Genomic DNA, 18451 nt, shown 5'->3' on the forward strand with positions numbered 1-18451 from the left:
CAAAACACCCTCTCACCAACATCCCTCCACATATCCGATTCTTAATGTCTATAAAGGCACCTCTAACTTGTTCCCCAAATATTCCTAAGCTCCATGCCCCAGCCACCCCAGAAGACACCCCTACATGGGCACATCTTTCTAATGCTCTGGTTCTCCTGTTCTAGAGCGGTCCCCAGCTGGCCTCTTCATACCGGCCCTCAGCTGCTGCGGAGACTGTCAAAAGGATGGGTGAATGAGGCACACCCAGGAGGGACCCTCTCGCCCCACCCAGCTCTCCAATCCCAGTTCCTCCAGGTTGGGGGTCCCAGGAGGAAAGTGGAAGGGTGGCCCCTGCCCACTCTTTAGCCTATGCCGTATTCAGGACCTAGAGGTACCCCAGCAGCAGCAGCATGTCTGGCCCAAGCTGGGCTGGGGGGCTGGGGAGGCTGAGCGGCCAAGGGGGGAGATGTGTGGTGGACTCCTTTCCCTTCCCTTCCCTCCTCCTCCTCCCCTCCATTCCAACTCCCAAATTGGGGGCCGGGCCAGGCAGCTCTGATTGGCTGGGGGACGGGCTGCCGGCTCCCCCTCTCCTAGGGGCCGGGTTCCTCCCCACTATCCCTCGGGATGATATAAAAGGGGCCCGGGCCGCGGGTCGGAGCAGACGGGAGTTTCTCCTCGGGGTCGGAGCAGGAGGCACGCGGACTGTGAGGCCACGCATGAGCGGACGCTAACCCCCACCCCAGCCGCAAAGAGTCTACATGTCTAGGGTCTAGACATGTTCAGCTTTGTGGAACTCCGGCTCCTGCTCCTCTTAGCGGCCGCCGCCCTCCAGACGCACGGCCAAGAGGACGGCCAAGAAGACAGTAAGTCCCGAGCTTTGGAGAGTCCAGGGCTACTTGGTGCCGCACCCTGCGCCCAGTGCCGGGAGTCTGAGACTTAGACGGAGACTCGGGATGCTCCGGAGACTCGGGGATGGGAGGGAGATGGTGAGGGCGCTTCTTTGGCGTCCTGGGAGAGACGGGAGTGCACCCTGGGTAGGGGACGAAGATGAACGCCCCCAGGAGCGGGAGTGGAGGATGGAGCGCGGCTTGAGATAGCACAGGAGAGAGTTCCGAGTGCGCCCAGTGGATTACAACCAGGGAAAAGGGGGTCTGAGCGCGGGGCCGGGGAAAGTGCGTCGAAGACGGGATGGGGGCGCCTAGTTAAGAAGAATTTGGAGCCCAAGATGTAAAAACGATCAGGAAGGCTGTGGGATGATTCATAAGGAAAGATTGTTTGCTCTCTCTGCGGGCTAGACAGTGTTGCTGGGGCCGCGGGGGTGCTGGGCTGAGGGGGGGAGGGGGCGCGGAGAGTGGGCGGGTTGGAGGGTGAGAAACTTTGGAGCAGAGTGGGTAGGGCGGGGTCCTTGCGCCCTCTGCTGATCAATACGGAGAACCGCTCCTCCGGTCCCGCGCTTCCCCGCGCAGGAGCTGGAGCCGGAAGACCAGGGTTACGGCCAAGTGCGGACCCCACCTCTAGACCTAGAAAATAAAGCTGGAGGTGGGGTGGCCCCTGTCTCTAAAAGATGTGTCCAATCCAGGGACATTGCTTAGTTTTGCCCGCCACCTAGTGGCTGTCTGGGCAGGCGCTCGTGCGGTTGGCCTGGTTAACTAACTTCATTACTATGACATTTGCGGACTTGTTGGATCCTTGGCTGAGCGACCCAGCGGCACCGGCTGGCTTTGGGAGATAGGGTTTGCCCCAGAGAGGGTTTTTAAGACTCCTGGGCGCTGAAGGTTAGGGCGTATCCAACTTCGAGGGCACATTTCAAGTCTCTGGGTGGGATGCCACGCCAATCAGCCCCTCCCCAGCCTCCTAAGCCCTGCCCCCGCCATCCCACCTGCCTGGGGAATGGGGCGGGAGTGGGGGCCGGACCTGCGGTCTCTCCTCCCAGCCCCTCCTCCTCTGGCCACCCAGACCACTCCCCACAAGCCTGCCCTCTCGTCGGGGCCCCTCCTGTTCTGTCTCTCCTCCTCCCCTCACATCACCCCCCAACCCAATGGCTTTTTTATTTCACTTGGCCTCTGCACCAATGCGCTGAGGTTGGATTTGGAAGCAACCCCCGCTTAAAGCTTTGTTTAAATTCCTGAGAACTGGAAAGAGTTATAGGCGCTCTGGCCTGGCGCCTCGGCGCTGTCACTGGCGCTGATGAGGAGCAGATGAGCTTATGGGCTTTTAAGGATTTGGGGAAAGGAGGGGGGGGGGAGGAGGCGGGAAATGGAAAAAGTAAATATGTCTGTAAGACGAATGGGACCGGCGAGTAGGGTCGGTGTCCCCGGAGCCCTGAGATGGGGGCTCGGGCGCCGCTGACAGCCCCGCTCCCCCCACCCCCGCTCTTGCCCCAGTCCCACCAGTCACCTGCGTACAGAACGGCATCAGGTACCATGACCGAGAAGTATGGAAACCCGAGGTCTGTCAGATCTGTGTCTGCGACAATGGCAACGTGTTGTGTGATGACGTGATCTGCGAGGACACCAGGAACTGCCCCGGCGCCGTTGCCCCCCCGGGCGAGTGCTGCCCGGTCTGCCCCGACGGCGAGGGTACGCGTGCTCCGGGCCTGGGGCTGGGCCTGGGGCTGCGCCTGGGGCTGGGGTGGGCGGGCCGCTCCCCCTACCCCCCCGCCCGAGCCCGCCCGGGGGGCCTCTGCCCCCGGGGACACCAGAGCAAACCCTGCCTCTGACCCGCGTTTCTTCTCCCCCTAGTGTCGCCTACGGACCTGGAAACCACAGGAGTCGAGGTAATCCTCTGCCGACTTTTGCCACCCCTCCCATGAGCCCCCTCCATCCTCCTCCCCCCTCTAATGCAGCTTCTTTTGTTTCTTCTCCCCCAACCCCAAAGGGACCCAAAGGAGACACCGGCCCCCGAGGCCCGAAGGTAAGCGCCGCGCTTCGGGCCGCGGGGAGTGGCAGGTGGGCGTGGCCCCGGCCTGCGCTCACCCCGCCTGCCCTCTCCCGCCGCAGGGACCCGCAGGCCCCCCTGGCCGAGATGGCATCCCCGGGCAGCCTGGACTTCCCGGCCCCCCCGGCCCCCCCGGACCTCCCGGACCCCCTGGCCTCGGAGGAGTAAGTGGAGAGTCTCCTTCTTGCCCACCCCCGTCTTTTTTGCTTGTTCGGTTTTTGGCAGATGGCATTCTTTATATTTGGAAATAATTTCAGCCTTAAAGAGAAGTTGCCAGAATAGTGCAAAGAACTCTCATCCGCCCTTCCCAGTGTATCCTATTTGCTTTATCAGTCTCGGTGTCTACGTATAATTCCAGTTCTTTTTATTCCGGGGCCCGTGGTGTGAGAGTCAGTTGCTGGTGTTCTGTCCCTTTGGTCCCAAATTCTTCCGTGGGCATTTCCTGAGAGAAAGAACATTCTCTTACATGACCATTGTGGGAGCGAAGACCGAGTTGTGAAAACTGAACATCGATACAATGCTGTATCTAATATGCAGCCCGTATTCAGGTCTCACCAATATCCTATTAGTGTCCTGTATAGTGTTTCTTTTTCCCAATGTGGGATGCGCCCCAGGGGCAGGCATTACATTGAATCGCCGTATCTCTTCCATGTTCTTTCACCTGGAACATTCTTCAGACTTTCTTTGTCTTTTACAACACTGACGTTTTTTGAAGAGGCCAGTTGCTTGGTACACTGTCCCTCCGTTTGGGTCTGGTGGGCGTGTCTTCTCGAGCAGGTTCCCGTGGCCTCTCTCTGCAGGACTCTCTCCCGCAGGGGGTGTGGTTGTCCTGCCGAGCGCATCCCATCAGGAGGCGCCTAATGTCCGTTTGTCCTGTTATTGGTGGTGTCGTCTGCCTTTCAACGCACTGTCCCGACCCCAGTTTCTCATACTCTCTCTTATTTTTTTTTCTAGAACTTCGCTCCCCAGATGTCTTATGGTTATGACGAGAAATCCGCCGGAGTTTCCGTGCCTGGGCCCATGGTAAGCCACCAGGGGGAGCAGAGATGACAGAAGAGCCGATGGGGATCCAGACGAGATGGGCCAGTGATGGCAGAGGGGGTGACACAGGTCATCTAGGAGGTCAAGATGACTGCTGGGACCTCGGAGTCCAGAGGATGCAAGACACCTGGGTGGTCTCAGCAGGAGTCAATAGGGGGTAGCAAGGCTCCACCCACGTTGCACTTTTCCATAGAAGTGCCCTAATGGCCTCCCTTTCTTTTTCTTCCTTAGGGTCCTTCTGGTCCCCGTGGTCTCCCTGGCCCCCCTGGTGCACCTGTGAGTATCCAGAATATCTTTATTCACCACCTTGGGCTTTGGGCTTTGGGAGGGAGGATTGGGACGAGGGATGGGGATCTCTTGGCGAGATGGGAAAAGGTTGGCAGGGACCCGCCCTTCTAACCCCACCCTCTCTCCTTGTCCTGCAGGGCCCCCAAGGTTTCCAGGGCCCTCCCGGTGAGCCTGGCGAGCCCGGAGCTTCGGCAAGTGTCCCCCGACCCGAACTCTCTGTGCACACACACACATGGGCTCTCCACCCCCGTCTGCAGTCTTCCCTGCCTCCTCCGTCCAGGCCCAGCCTTCCCCTTCTTTTCTCCTTATTCTGGTAATCCTAACCTCCTCTCCTCCTTTCCCCTCTAGGGTCCCATGGGTCCCCGTGGTCCCGCTGGCCCCCCTGGCAAGAACGGAGATGATGTAAGTAACCCTCACAAGAAAATACCATCTGACCCTTACTGGCCGTATGAGTTAGGGTCCTGTCATCTCCACGCTGCACACTCCACCACCTTTGGGAGTAACACCCAGAGAAAGGAAAGAAAGTTCTCCTTAAGGCACAAGACTTCCCTTAAAGAAAGAGTCTTCGCCCTTTGTGGGGTGTTTCTCCCTTCTCTCCAACGGGAGTGTTTATTCCTCCCCTCACCCCAGCCCCCTTAGAGCAGTTCCCAGCCCACCCTTCAGGGTGAATGACATCCTTAAACTTGATTTCTCTGCACACCTCCAATTTGCTCTCCCAGTGGTGAGATCCAAATGCTGGTGACAGACAAACACAGACCAAAACTCCATCGGAGGACATTAAAATTCATGCAACAAGGGTTTCATGGTAGATGTAAATTGCACTCTAAGTTCAAAGATAAGGTTCTGTGCCCCTAAGCCTGACCTCCAAGAAGCCCCAGAGCACGCAGGCCTTCCCCACCTTCCCAGCCCAGGGGCCTTGGCATGGAGCCTTTTCTCTCCCTCTCAGGGTGAAGCTGGAAAGCCCGGTCGCCCCGGCGAGCGTGGGCCTCCCGGACCTCAGGTGAGCAAGACTGCGTGGCCGGCGGGCCCCGGCTCGGCTGTGTTGGGGCTTCCTCTGGGAGCTGTGTCCAGAGGCGTGTCTTCTAATGGCCCTGTCTTGTCTTTTCTTTTTTCTTTTCTTTTCTTTTCTTTTCTTTTTCTTTTCTTTTCTTTTCTTTTCTTTTCTTTTCTTTTCTTTTTTCTTTTCTTTTCCCTCCAGGGTGCTCGGGGATTGCCTGGAACAGCTGGTCTGCCTGGAATGAAGGGACACAGAGTGAGTCCCTTCTGAGTCATCTAAGCTCCCAGAGCCCCAGCCCCTCCCCCAAAGGGCCCTGGTGTGTGTTACTGTGGTGACAGCTGCAGCAGTCCCAAGGGACAGAGATTCCCAAAGAACTTCCCTCCACGGGGGAGGAAATCCAGACAGAGGGATTGCGTGAGAACTTGCACCAGCTGCGGCTCAGTCCAGCTCAGAGACGGGGGACGGCTGCGGTGGCCTCCTGAGACTCCTTCTCAGGTCTGGGTGGGCGTCAAGCTGGCCTGCCCCCTCCACGGAGTCTTATCTTGGCCCTCTTTTCTATCTTAGGGTTTCAGTGGTTTGGATGGTGCCAAGGGAGATGCTGGTCCTGCTGGTCCCAAGGTAAGAGGCTGTCTGAATGTCATGGTCATCCACCTCCTGCCCAGTCCCACCACGAATGAATCCCTAACTCTGCTCTCTGCTCTCTAGGGAGAGCCTGGTAGCCCTGGTGAAAATGGAGCTCCTGGTCAGATGGTGAGTGTGTCCTGTTCTAGAAGGAACAGAGGGAGCAGGAATGGGGGGACGAGCTGGGGGTTTGGGGGAGAGGGGCATGCCTCCCATCTCACTCCGCTTTTCTTGGTTTGGCTGTCAGGGCCCCCGAGGTCTGCCTGGTGAAAGAGGTCGCCCTGGAGCCCCTGGCCCTGCTGTAAGTACTCCTGGCCCCTTGGGGGATCCCCGGGCTCCGGAAGGGGTTCTCCAGAAGCTACAAGGCCCGGTCAAAGCTCAGTGGATGCGACCAAGGCTTCCCCTCTGTTCTGCAGGGTGCTCGTGGAAATGACGGTGCTACTGGTGCTGCTGGCCCCCCTGTGAGTATGGCTGCTAGGCCCCAGTGCCTGGGAGCGAGTGGGGGTCTCAGTGCTAGCTCTTGGGGATAACACTGGGGTGGGCCGTGTTGGTCTGAACCCCCAGACCTCTTCTGTCCCGGGGTGTGACTTGCGGCTGCCACCTTCCTCCTTGCCAACATCTCTCTTTCATTCGCAGGGTCCCACTGGTCCCGCTGGTCCTCCTGGCTTCCCCGGTGCTGTTGGTGCTAAGGTGAGACCCTCCTCTGAGCATAGCTCCCACGGCTGAGGTGTCTCCTTTGCTCCCCAAACCGGAAGGACCCAGAGTGGCAAGAGAGAAGCCCATTCCCCAACACCTTTGTCCCGAGGCCCCTTTCTCTGGCCTTGGAGTCCTGATTCGTGGTCTCCTTTCCCTGCCCTCCACCCCCCACCCTCCAAAGGTGAGGCTGGACACCTGGAGTGGCTTCTGCCATGGCCTTTCTTCCCATCCAGGGTGAAGCTGGTCCCCAAGGAGCCCGAGGCTCTGAAGGTCCCCAGGGCGTGCGTGGTGAGCCCGGCCCCCCTGGCCCTGCTGGTGCTGCTGGCCCTGCTGTAAGCATTGCCTCCTCAGTGCCCCTGTGCTCCTCCCCACCAAGTCAGAGTCCTTGCCTGTCACTGACCCACCTCTTTCTGTGCCGCAGGGAAACCCTGGTGCTGATGGACAGCCTGGTGCTAAAGGTGCCAATGTAAGTGTCCCGCAGATTTCAGAGCTGCCTCTGATGCCCATCTCCCACCTGCCCTGTGCCCTTCACTCCTAGACTCAACTTGTTCTGCCCCCTACAGGGCGCTCCTGGTATTGCTGGTGCTCCCGGTTTCCCCGGTGCCCGAGGCCCCTCTGGACCCCAGGGCCCCGGCGGTCCCCCTGGTCCCAAAGGTAACAGTGTAAGTACCACTCTCTTACTTCTGCCCCATTCGGTGATGGCTCCAGTGTGGCCCTTGTCTGGGGATGGAGGCCAACTGAGGACCCCCCACTCTCCGCTCATGCTCTTTTCCTCCCCCCACACAGGGCGAACCTGGTGCTCCTGGCAACAAAGGAGATGCTGGTGCCAAGGGAGAGCCCGTAAGTGCCCCTGCAGCCAGCCCCTCGAGGGAGCCCCGGGGAGGAATGGGAGCCCCTGGTGCCGGAGGCCCGGCCTCAAGCCTACTTGGGAGCTGGCACCAGGATGGCCCCTCACGACAGGCTGTCCCCTCCTCTCTGCCCTCTCCAGGGTGCCCCTGGTATTCAAGGACCCCCTGGCCCTGCTGGGGAGGAAGGAAAGCGAGGAGCTCGAGGTGAACCTGGACCTGCTGGCCTGCCCGGACCCCCTGGCGAGCGTGTAAGTGCCCCCCTCTCCGTCCCCAGTGCCAGCCCAGTGCCCTGTGGCTGAGCTCACTGACCTCCTCTCCTCCTGCAGGGTGGACCTGGTGGCCGTGGTTTCCCTGGCGCAGATGGTGTGGCCGGTCCCAAGGTAACGTTTCTTCACGGCTGGAGGCTGACCCTACCTCTCCCTGCCCTTCACTTGCCCCTTTCAGACGTAGTCAGCCCCTCGGACCCTGTGGCCAGTCATTAGGGCTCCTGCTGGGGCCACAGACCTCTCCCTTCACACTCCGCCTCACCCTGACCTTCCCACCTCCAACAGTGCCCCTCAGACCCCCCACCTCCCCGGGAGGAAGAGGCCTAGACTCGAGACCCTCACTGTTTCTGTGACCACCACCCCCAACCAGGGTCCCGCCGGTGAACGTGGTTCTCCTGGCCCTGCTGGCCCCAAAGGCTCTCCTGGTGAAGCTGGCCGCCCCGGTGAAGCTGGTCTGCCTGGTGCCAAGGTGAGCCACCGGCCCCCTGCCCAGCTTGGCCCAGGGCCCTGCCTGCCCCGTGTTGGGTCTGGGATGAGGCGCTCTGGAGCAGGGCCCCCAACCACAGCCTTCACCTCCCCCGTCACCCCTCTTTCCCGGCCCACTCACACCTCTCTGCTCCCCCTCAGGGTCTGACTGGAAGCCCTGGCAGCCCTGGTCCTGATGGCAAAACCGGCCCCCCTGTGAGTATCACTCTCCACCCCCCACCCCAGGCCCTCTTCCACTCTCCTGACCGCCCACCTTCCGTTCTCACCTCTGCTTCTGTGACTCCCACCTGTAGGGTCCCGCTGGTCAAGATGGTCGCCCCGGACCCCCAGGCCCCCCTGGTGCCCGTGGGCAGGCTGGTGTGATGGGATTTCCCGGACCTAAAGGCGCTGCTGTGAGTACTTGGCGGGGAGCGTCCCGGAGCCAGGGACGGACACACTGGGAGGGGAGAGACCTGGTCTCGGCCCAGCTCTGCCACTGGCTTGCTGTGTGGCCTGAGGCCACTCACTGCCCCTCTCTGGGCCTCAGTCTCCCTATTCATAAAATGAGGGACCTCCTCCAGCCCTACTGCCGCTGCTCCATCATCCCTGGGGATAAGTGCTGTTGGTGGCCCCCTGCCCCCCCACACACATGGAGATGGGACGGGCCCTTAATATAGTAGTCACCCCCACATCTTGGGGGTTCTCTGAGGTCCAAAAGGAGAAATCAGAAGAGATGGAAGCCCTGTGCAGCTCAGGGAGCCCCAGGGGAGAGGGGAGGGATGAGCCTGAAGGGGCAAGTGGTCTGGGGAGAGGCGAAGGGACCAGCGTGGAAGTCGGCAAAGGCACTGACTGCCCCAGGGCCGGAGCTGGCAGATAAGAAAGTCCCTTTACAGACTCCACTCCAAGTAAACAGGAGGGACCCAGGAGGCCCTGGCTTCCCACTGCAGCCCCCTCAACTCTGACTCTTTCCCCCCAGGGAGAGCCCGGTAAAGCTGGAGAGAGAGGTGTTCCTGGACCCCCCGGCGCCGTGGTAAGTATCTTACAGGTTCCCCTCCCTGCAGGAGGGGCTCAGGAGACACAGCCATCACCCCATCACCATCCCTGGGTGCCAGGACCCCGGCCCCAGGCCCCTGCCACCTGACCCTCTTCCTCAGCCCCCTCACCTCCCTGAGTCCTTCTCTGCTGTCTCCCCACAGGGTGCTGCTGGCAAAGATGGAGAAGCTGGAGCTCAGGGACCCCCTGGCCCTGCTGTGAGTGTCCCTGACAGGGGGGCGCGGGGAGGGGGCACAGTGGAGCAGGAGAGGGACGACACCCCCGCCCCTCCTCTCCTGGGCCTTCCTGTGACCGCAGCATCCTCTCCCGACAGGGCCCTGCTGGTGAGAGAGGCGAACAAGGCCCTGCCGGCTCCCCCGGATTCCAGGTGAGGCCTCTCAGCTGTCAGGGGGCTGGGGGAGGTTGTGCGTTTCCCTTTGTTCTCTTCTGGATCCTAATCTCCTTCTCTTTTCTCCCCCATTTCCCCCCCTCCAGGGTCTCCCTGGCCCTGCTGGTCCTCCTGGTGAATCAGGCAAACCCGGTGAACAGGTAAGAGGTAGCAGCAGCAAGCGAGGCAGGAATGTAGAGAGTACAGAGGGAGAGGCCAGCCTCCTAGCTAATCAGACACCATCAGCTAGAGGGATCGTGGTTAGACACCAGGAAGGACTTCCCATCATGGAGGGAACTGTGCAGGAGGGAAGCTGGGAGCTGCACCCGTGCATGAGATGATCTGGAAGGAGCCACTCAGCTGCTAGCCTGGTGACTTCTTTCCAGAGATGCTGGAATACTCTGTGGCTCTCCCTGAACCCACAGTCGGGGGTGTTCCTCACTGACATGTCTCGAGGAGGAGTACAGAGTAGGGGGGTGACCCCGGTTCAGTGGGGCAGAGGCACTGGTTTCTAATCACAGACCCCGCAGCCGCCCCCACAGCAGGAGGGCAGTGGTGCTTTCTCGTGCTGAGGGCCCAGGTGGCCTTTGCTCACGATCTGTCCCTCCTTCCCCCTCAGGGTGTTCCTGGAGACCTTGGTGCCCCTGGCCCCTCTGGAGCAAGAGTAAGTATCGTCTCTGCAGCTCCCACCCAGACTCAGCCCCGTGCTCAGCACTGTCTCCGGACCACCATCACCGACCCGTCCTCCCTTCTCTCCTAGGGCGAGAGAGGTTTCCCTGGTGAGCGTGGTGTGCAAGGTCCCCCCGGCCCTGCTGGTCCCCGTGGAGCCAACGGTGCCCCTGGCAATGATGGTGCTAAGGTGAGGACAGCACAGGGGCCAGGTTTCATCCCTGTCCCACACAGGGTGACAGCTGGCTATGACCAAAGCCACCTGGACTTGCAGGAAGGGTGGGGGACCAGGCTGGGCTGGGGTCAGGTACAGCCTGAAGTTCTGGGCTGTAAGCTCTTCCTCTTTGCGGGGGCCTGTCTTTGGCCCTTGAACCAACCCTGAGGGACACTAAGAGGGGGCTCGAGACTGTGACCTAGTCCCGGGACCCCAAGCCTCACTCCAGCCCTCTTTGTCCCATAGGGTGATGCTGGTGCCCCCGGAGCCCCCGGTGGCCAGGGTGCCCCTGGCCTTCAGGGAATGCCTGGCGAACGCGGCGCAGCTGGTCTTCCAGGACCTAAGGGCGACAGAGTAAGTTCGAGCATCTCCCCCACCCCCCGAGTCTCCTTCCCCTCCCCGAGTTCTTCCCCTCCTCCCTTTAATCCTCCTTCCTTCCCCTCTGGCCTTTCTGCTGATGAATTCTCTACCTGTGGTTCAGGCCCTTCTCTCCCCCATGAGTTACCTTGGCAACGAGAGGTGGGGCTTCCCCCTGGATGGGCCATCCCTCATTCATTGCTCTGCACAAGGCAGGGCTTCTGAACTTCCTCAGGCAGGCGTCTTTTCCTCCGAAAAGACTTAAGTTCTCACACTTAAGGTGGGGGAAGGGCAGAGCAGGGAGGGGTCCCAGACACCGGTGGACACAGTAGGCTGTCTCCTTGCCTCATGCTGGAGGTCTCAGGCTTTCCCATGTTTTTAGGGCGATGCTGGTCCCAAAGGTGCTGATGGTGCTCCTGGCAAAGACGGTCCCCGAGGTCTGACTGGCCCCATTGGTCCTCCTGGCCCTGCTGGTGCCCCTGGTGACAAGGTGAGGTAGCTGCCTCCCCACCTCCTCCCCCAGCGCAGCTTTCCCAGCAAACCTGGGCATGGCTCTGAGGCGAAGGCTGGTGCTGCCCTTCTGCGCTGACAGCTGGGAGGTGGGGGAGGGGAGGCCACCCTGGGGTCATCTGCCAGGAGTCTTCAGGGTGGGCCCTGACCCTGCGCCTCTCATCTCTCCCTCTCAGGGTGAAAGTGGTCCTAGCGGCCCTGCTGGTCCCACCGGAGCTCGTGGTGCCCCCGTAAGTACAGAAGGCCTGGTTGATGCCCCATCCTTGGCCCTTCCCTCCCCTCAGTCTGCCCAGCCCTCTCTCCATCCCTCCTCCACCTCTGCTCCCACCCCCGGCTCCTGGAGAACGCTCCTCAGGGCCCCCCCCCACTCTGTCCCTCCATGTGCCCCACCTGCCTCCCCCGTGTCAGGGCATCTCCCCAGCTTGCCTCCTTTTCTTCCAGGGAGACCGTGGTGAGCCTGGTCCCCCCGGCCCTGCTGGCTTCGCTGGCCCCCCTGTGAGTATCAGGACTGCCTTCATTTCTCATCACCCATGGGGACTGGGGGCCTCGGGTGACCGGATGCAGATAGAGGCCTGGACCTGAGTCGGGAGGGGATTGTCTCCTGTTCGAGCATCTTCCTGCCCCGGCTCACCGTCCGAGCCCCGCCCTGGGGAGCGACCTGACTTGTTACCCTGGCACAGTCCTCTTCTCTACTCACCACGCCCCCTCCTCCCCCAGGGTGCTGATGGCCAGCCCGGTGCTAAAGGTGAACCTGGTGATGCTGGTGCTAAAGGCGATGCTGGTCCTCCTGGCCCTGCTGGACCTGCTGGCCCCCCTGGTCCCATTGTGAGTACCTCACCCCCTGGGCCCCGAGCTGCCCACGGGGTGGCCCCAGGCCTGGCCCAGCCTTGACGCCTCTGTGCTCCCCTGCAGGGTAACGTTGGTGCTCCTGGACCCAAAGGTGCTCGTGGCGCTGCCGGTCCCCCTGTGAGTATCCTGCCCCGCGTCTCTGCTGAGACTCCCCAGCTCTCGTTTGGAGGCAGGAGGGCTGGGCCACGATCCCGGGGCTGCTCTCGCCCTGACTGCCTCTTTGTCCTCCTCCACTAGGGTGCTACTGGTTTCCCTGGTGCTGCTGGCCGAGTTGGTCCCCCCGGCCCCTCTGTGAGTATCTGCGGGGGAGACCCCACTGCTGGGGGTGGGGGGAGGGCTGGGGGAGACTGTCAGGAGCGGAGCAGGCCTGACAGAGGCCTCAGCGGTGCTCCGCCACCCACTGGAATCTGACGACCCCTCTTCTCCTCGTCCAGGGAAATGCTGGACCCCCTGGCCCTCCTGGCCCTGCTGGCAAAGAAGGTGGCAAAGGCCCCCGTGGTGAGACTGGCCCCGCTGGACGTCCCGGTGAAGTTGGTCCCCCCGGTCCCCCCGGCCCCGCTGGCGAGAAAGGAGCCCCTGGTGCTGACGGACCCGCTGTGAGTAACGGCCCCGGAGGGGTCTGGGGCGTGGGCGTGGTCCCTGGCCTCGGGAAGGCACCTCACCGCCGTCTGCCTCCCACAGGGTGCTCCCGGGACCCCTGGACCTCAGGGCATCGCTGGACAACGTGGTGTGGTCGGCCTGCCTGGTCAGCGAGGAGAAAGAGGCTTCCCTGGTCTTCCCGGCCCCTCTGTGAGTGCTCCCGCGCCTTGGGGCACCCCAAGAAGAACTGTCACAGGACTCGGAGGACGCAGGATGGGGGGGCGGGGTGGAGCCAGTTAGACAGATGTGCTAGGTGACCCGGGCGCTTTCGGGCTCTCCCCAGCCCCATTGATTGCCTGACGCTTTCTTCTCCCTAAGGGTGAACCTGGCAAGCAAGGTCCCTCTGGACCAAGTGGCGAACGTGGCCCCCCTGGTCCCATGGGCCCCCCTGGATTGGCTGGACCCCCTGGCGAGTCTGGACGTGAGGTAAGCAGATGCCAGCCCCATGCCAATGCCATCAGCAAGGCCATTTTGGCCTTGGCCTGAGCCTCCCTCCTCCTGGCCGATGCTTACTTCTCGCCCTCTCTCTGCAGGGAGCTCCTGGTGCTGAAGGCTCCCCCGGACGAGATGGTGCTCCTGGTGCCAAAGTAAGACGGCTGCACCCCAGGGCCATGGCTGCGTCTGCTGCTCCCCTCCCCCGGCCTGGCCCCTTCATCTGGGGCTGACCTGCACTTCCCTCCTCGCCCCTCCCAGGGTGACCGTGGTGAGACTGGCCCCGCTGGACCCCCTGGCGCTCCTGGAGCTCCCGGTGCCCCTGGCCCCGTCGGCCCTGCTGGCAAGAGTGGTGACCGTGGTGAGACTGTAAGTAGCTGGACTCCCGTGTCCTGCTTCTTGTCAGGCCAGGGACCCTCCGGGCCTGCCTTGGGTCCTGCAGGTGGACATCTGACTTCACCCAGGTTGGGGAGGGGGACGAGAGGAGGTCTCACAAGGTGGCTGGGCCCTTGGCCCCCCTGAAAACCACAAGCCACAGCTCAGCCTCGAGGCCCCTCTCCCAGCAGTACCCCACCTCCCCTGAGGAACGGGGTTGTGCCCAGGTAACTGCACCAGCTCATGTGAAGCCTGAATTCACATGAAGTTCCATCTGGAGCTTAGGAGAGATGGACACAGTGGGGAAGGATGTGAGGAAAGGGGATCTGGCTGAGGGGCAGCCGCATCCTGCAGCTCACGCCATGCCAGCCCTCGGCTGGGACCTCCCTGGCCGGCATCTGACGCCCTCTGCTCTCCTCAGGGTCCTTCTGGTCCTGCTGGTCCCATTGGCCCCGCTGGCGCCCGCGGCCCCACTGTAAGTGCCCTACCCCGGCCCTCACGTCCTCAGAACCCCTGTCCAGGTGTGGACAGCACCCCACTCAGTGCTAATGGACCTTCCTCCTGACAACCTGTCTCCTCCGCTCTTCTAGGGACCCCAAGGCCCCCGTGGTGACAAGGGTGAGGCAGGCGAACAGGGCGACAGAGGCATCAAGGGTCACCGTGGTTTCTCCGGTCTCCAGGGTCCCCCTGGCCCTCCTGTGAGTATGCTCAGCAGCGCCCCCCAGCTGCCATTGGGTCTTCTCTTATCATGTCTCTGTGCCTTGCTGTGGGATGGTAGGGGGCACTTTGATTCAGTTTCCCCCTCTGGGTAGTCATTCTCACTCTTCCCAGGAGAGGACTGGGATCTAAAGATTTACGGGCATTTCCAAGGAGTTTTTGAGAGGGTGAGGGGTGCACAGAGAGGGGTCGTGGGAGGGGTCTCGGCCTACAGACACCCTGAAGAATGGGGCATGGAGGGCAGGGTGTTGGCCTCGTTTGGTCCACACTGGGTCTAAACTGCCTCTGCTTCTGTCCCTCAGGGCTCTCCTGGTGAACAAGGTCCCTCCGGAGCTTCTGGTCCCGCTGGTCCCCGTGTAAGTCATGCCTTCCCTCTCCTCCTTGGGGCCCCAAACCCGAACCCACTCCGTGGCCCTTTGCCTGGGCCTGGCGTCCCTCGCCTCTTTGGAGATGGGCCCAGAGCAGGGGTTGGGGGAAGGGAAGAAGGGTCCTCGACCATCTCACCCGGCCCTTGGCATCCCCCTCCCACCAATGCCTCCCACCCAGTGTTCCCTGGCCCAGCGTGGGAATGAGCGATGAGGAGCAGCAGACAGGAAGGGTGGTGGCCCTGTGCTTTCCGGCAGACTTTCTTTAACCATCCTCCCCTCTGCAGGGTCCCCCCGGCTCTCCTGGTGCTCCTGGCAAAGACGGACTCAACGGCCTTGCCGGCCCCATCGGCCCCCCTGGTCCCCGTGGCCGCACTGGCGATGCTGGTCCCGTTGTACGTAGCTCCCCACGCTGTCTGCCCGCGGCCCTCTGGCCCCGAGAAGGCTCAGCTCCGGATAAATAAATCCCGCTCTCCTCCCTCTCTGTGCAGGGTCCCCCCGGCCCTCCCGGACCTCCCGGCCCTCCCGGTCCTCCCAGCGGCGGTTTCGACTTCAGCTTCCTGCCCCAGCCACCTCAGGAGAAGGCTCACGACGGCGGCCGCTACTACCGGGCCGATGATGCCAACGTGGTCCGAGACCGTGACCTCGAGGTGGACACCACCCTCAAGAGCCTGAGCCAGCAGATCGAGAACATCCGGAGCCCCGAAGGCAGCCGCAAGAACCCAGCCCGCACCTGCCGAGACCTCAAGATGTGCCACTCTGACTGGAAGAACGGTGCGGACCTGCCCACCCCGTGCCCACCCTCCTCCCGCCGCGACAGGGCTGAGCCCCGAGGGGCTGCGATGCCCACGTGCGCCCCCTCCCAGGCCTCCCCTGACCCCACCTTGCCCTGCCCCATCGCAGGAGAATACTGGATCGACCCCAACCAAGGCTGCAACCTGGACGCCATCAAGGTCTTCTGCAACATGGAGACAGGTGAGACCTGCGTGTACCCCACTCAGCCCAGCGTGGACCGGAAGAACTGGTACATCAGCAAGAACCCCAAGGAGAAGAAACACATCTGGTTCGGCGAGAGCATGACCGGCGGATCCCAGGTGTGTGAGCTGGACCCCCAGCCCCTCTCACCCGATGGGCGGCTGAGGGCTCCAAGGGGGCGTGAGGGAAGGTCCTGGGTGTTCTCGGCCTCTGCTGGGTGTGCGGGACAGAGCCGGGCCGGGCAGCAGGGGTCCTGGGCCCATGACCCTGGCTCAGACGCAGGGTGCCCATGGGCAGGGGTGGCCACGCCTAGAGGTGGGAGTTCACGCTGTTGTCGGAGGATTCCAGGGAGGCCGGGACCAGAGCCCCCAGCACGGTCACTCACCCTCCACTGTCCCTGCCCCTCGCAGTTCGAGTACGGCGGCCCGGACTCCGACCCCGCCGACGTGGCCATCCAGCTGACCTTCCTGCGCCTGATGTCCACCGAGGCCTCCCAGAACCTCACCTACCACTGCAAGAACAGCGTGGCCTACATGGACCAGCAGACAGGCAACCTCAAGAAGTCCCTGCTCCTCCAGGGCTCCAACGAGATCGAGCTCCGGTCCGAGGGCAACAGCCGCTTCACCTACACTGTCACCCACGACGGCTGCTCGGTGAGTGCCCCCCACCCCAGGGCCCCTCCCTCTCCGGGCTCCCGCTCTGTAGACAGGCCGTCCTCCGCGCCTCCTCGTCCCCACGCGGTGACGCCCCTCTCCCGTTGTCTCCCCCCCACCCCAGAGTCACACCGGAGCCTGGGGCAAGACAGTGATCGAATACAAAACCACCAAGACCTCCCGCCTGCCCATCATCGATGTGGCCCCCTTGGACATTGGCGCCCCAGACCAGGAATTCGGCATGGACATCGGCCCTGTCTGCTTCCTGTAGACTCCCTCCGCCCCCACCTGGCTCCCTCCCACCCAACCCCCTCGCCCCCGACCGTGGAAACAGACAAACGACCCAAACTGAACTCCCCAAAAAGCCAAAAAATGGGAAACAATTTCACATGGACTTTGGAAAATTTTTTTTTCCTTTGCATTCATCTCTCAAACTTAGTTTTTATCTTTGACCAGCTGAACATGACCAAAAACCAAAAACGCACTCAACCTCACCAAAAACAAAAAAAAAGAATAAATAAATAACTTTTTAAAAAAGGAAGCTTGGTCCACTTGCTTGAAGACCCATGTGGGGATAAGTCCCTTCCTGCCCGTTGGGCTATGACACCCCAACACCACCCTTCTTGCTCCTTTCTCCATGCCTTCTTGGGGCTGCCCCTCCACTGCTCCCCAAATCTAAGTCTCCCCTAAAGTCACAGGACACCACGCGTTGCCTGCCCAGCAACCAAAGGCAATGCTAAAACACCCAAATGACCCTCCACGCCCAGCCCGCGCCCCTTGCCCAGGACCCCCAAACCCTGGGGGGACCTAGGGTTCTCAGCTGCCAAAGAAGCTTTACCATCGGAGTCCTCTCGCCCCGGCAACACACCCCTCTTCATTTTTGAGGAGGGCAATGCCGAGGAAAACCACCGGCCCGCGACGGGACGCAGGGTTTGGAGGAAAGTCAGGAGGGGCCGAGGCAGAGTGGAAACAACGCGGCAATTCCCAAGCCAGCAGCAGGGCTGGGTGGGAGCGACGCTCTGTTGTGTAACTGTGTTGCTGCAAGACTACCTCTCTTTGTCACCGGGCAACTGCATGGGGGTGGGATGGGGCGGGGCGGGGCAGGAGGGGCTCCCCCTTTTATATCAAAGGTGCTACATCTCTGTGACGGGGTGGGGTGGGGTGGCCAGGAAATCACTGGTGCTATAGAAGTCGAGACGCCACCCCCCACCCCCGCCAGGCCAGCCAATGTTCCTTTTTGTTCCAAGTCTTGAATTCTTTGGCTTTTTTTTTTTTTCTGGTGGATGGGGATTCATGTGAATTTTCTTAAGGTGCTATTTAACACGGGGGAGAGAGCGCCACTCACTCCGGGGCCTCTCTCCCCACCCCCTCGCCTGCTCGGGCCTCTCTCCAGACCACTCCCTCTTCTGGACCCCCTCCTCCGCTGCCTCCCACCCTCACACCCCTCTCTCTCCCCCTCTGTCCTTCGTCCTCTCTCCTGGGTTTCGGAGCACAAATTCCCCAAAGCACAAAGCAGTTTTCCCCCTGGGGTGGGAGGAACCAAGAGACTCTGTACCTATTTTGTATGTGTATAATAATTTGAGATGTTTTTAATTATTTTGATTGCTGGAATAAAGCATGTGGAAATGACCCAAAGATATCTGCAGTGGCCTCCTAATTTCCTTCCTTGGAGTGGGGGGTGGGGAGAGGGGGAGGAGAGACCTGGGGAGGGAGCCCTGGAGGGGGAGGGGCGGGCTCTCCTTCCTTCCCTTACCCCTCTCCTCCTCTCCCCCCACATCCAGCACCCTCCATGGTCCCTCTCGTCTCCTCTTTCTTGCCTTTCTTATGCCTTCAACCGTTTTCTTCCCTTCCTCATGCAACCTTTGTTACACGTCTCCCCAAGCCCCTCCTCTCCCTTACAGGGGACACAGGCAAGCACATGTGCAGCAACACACACACACACACACACACACACACACACACACAGTCTCCCTCCAGACCCCAGGCCGCCCAAACCTCAGGCTCCCTCTCCCATCAAAGCCATCAACCCTGCTGCCCTCTCCACTGCTGCGGGCACTCTGCAGGGTCCGGGGGACCTGAGGAGGCACTGCCCAGGGGGTGCTGGGAGCCCCACGCCTGGGTGAGGGCGCTGGGACCAT

General features: G+C 61.6%; 1 protein-coding gene across 2 annotated transcripts; it reads left to right on the forward strand.

Moving 5' to 3' along the window:
• The first annotated feature begins 632 nt into the window (after positions 1-632).
• COL1A1 (collagen type I alpha 1 chain) lies at positions 633-16854 on the forward strand. 2 transcript variants are annotated; one of them, XM_045836354.1, is made up of 51 exons: positions 633-842; positions 2364-2558; positions 2721-2755; positions 2857-2892; positions 2979-3080; positions 3871-3939; positions 4189-4233; positions 4383-4436; positions 4594-4647; positions 5192-5245; positions 5444-5497; positions 5807-5860; positions 5948-5992; positions 6111-6164; positions 6280-6324; positions 6500-6553; positions 6793-6891; positions 6981-7025; positions 7123-7221; positions 7346-7399; positions 7548-7655; positions 7734-7787; positions 8044-8142; positions 8301-8354; positions 8453-8551; positions 9115-9168; positions 9335-9388; positions 9505-9558; positions 9666-9719; positions 10178-10222; positions 10319-10417; positions 10688-10795; positions 11181-11288; positions 11485-11538; positions 11750-11803; positions 12026-12133; positions 12221-12274; positions 12395-12448; positions 12592-12753; positions 12839-12946; positions 13115-13222; positions 13330-13383; positions 13490-13597; positions 14025-14078; positions 14194-14301; positions 14623-14676; positions 14973-15080; positions 15177-15459; positions 15589-15779; positions 16071-16313; positions 16438-16854. In XM_045836354.1, exons 1-51 carry the CDS (start codon positions 755-757, stop codon positions 16582-16584), a joined length of 4377 nt encoding a protein of 1458 aa, XP_045692310.1. In that variant the 5' UTR covers positions 633-754; the 3' UTR covers positions 16585-16854. The 2 variants fall into 2 exon arrangements, with proteins under 2 accessions (XP_045692310.1, XP_045692311.1); XM_045836355.1 differs by lacking the exons at positions 12592-12753; positions 12839-12946.
• The last annotated feature ends 1597 nt before the right edge of the window (positions 16855-18451 follow it).

The sequence above is a fragment of the Phyllostomus hastatus genome, unplaced genomic scaffold (genome assembly GCF_019186645.2).
Source record: "Phyllostomus hastatus isolate PE091 unplaced genomic scaffold, TTU_PhHast_1.1 phas_contig_210, whole genome shotgun sequence".
Lineage (NCBI taxonomy): Eukaryota > Metazoa > Chordata > Mammalia > Chiroptera > Phyllostomidae > Phyllostomus > Phyllostomus hastatus.

Excerpts from the sequence above, each read along its gene's own strand:
- COL1A1 (XM_045836354.1), top strand. The coding sequence starts at position 755 with ATGTTCAGCTTTGTGGAACTCCGGCTCCTGCTCCTCTTAGCGGCCGCC. Across the intron at positions 10,796-11,180 it reads CAGGACCTAAGGGCGACAGA|GGCGATGCTGGTCCCAAAGG; the intron begins GTAAGTTCGAGC and ends CCATGTTTTTAG. Across the intron at positions 11,539-11,749 it reads CCGGAGCTCGTGGTGCCCCC|GGAGACCGTGGTGAGCCTGG; the intron begins GTAAGTACAGAA and ends CTTTTCTTCCAG.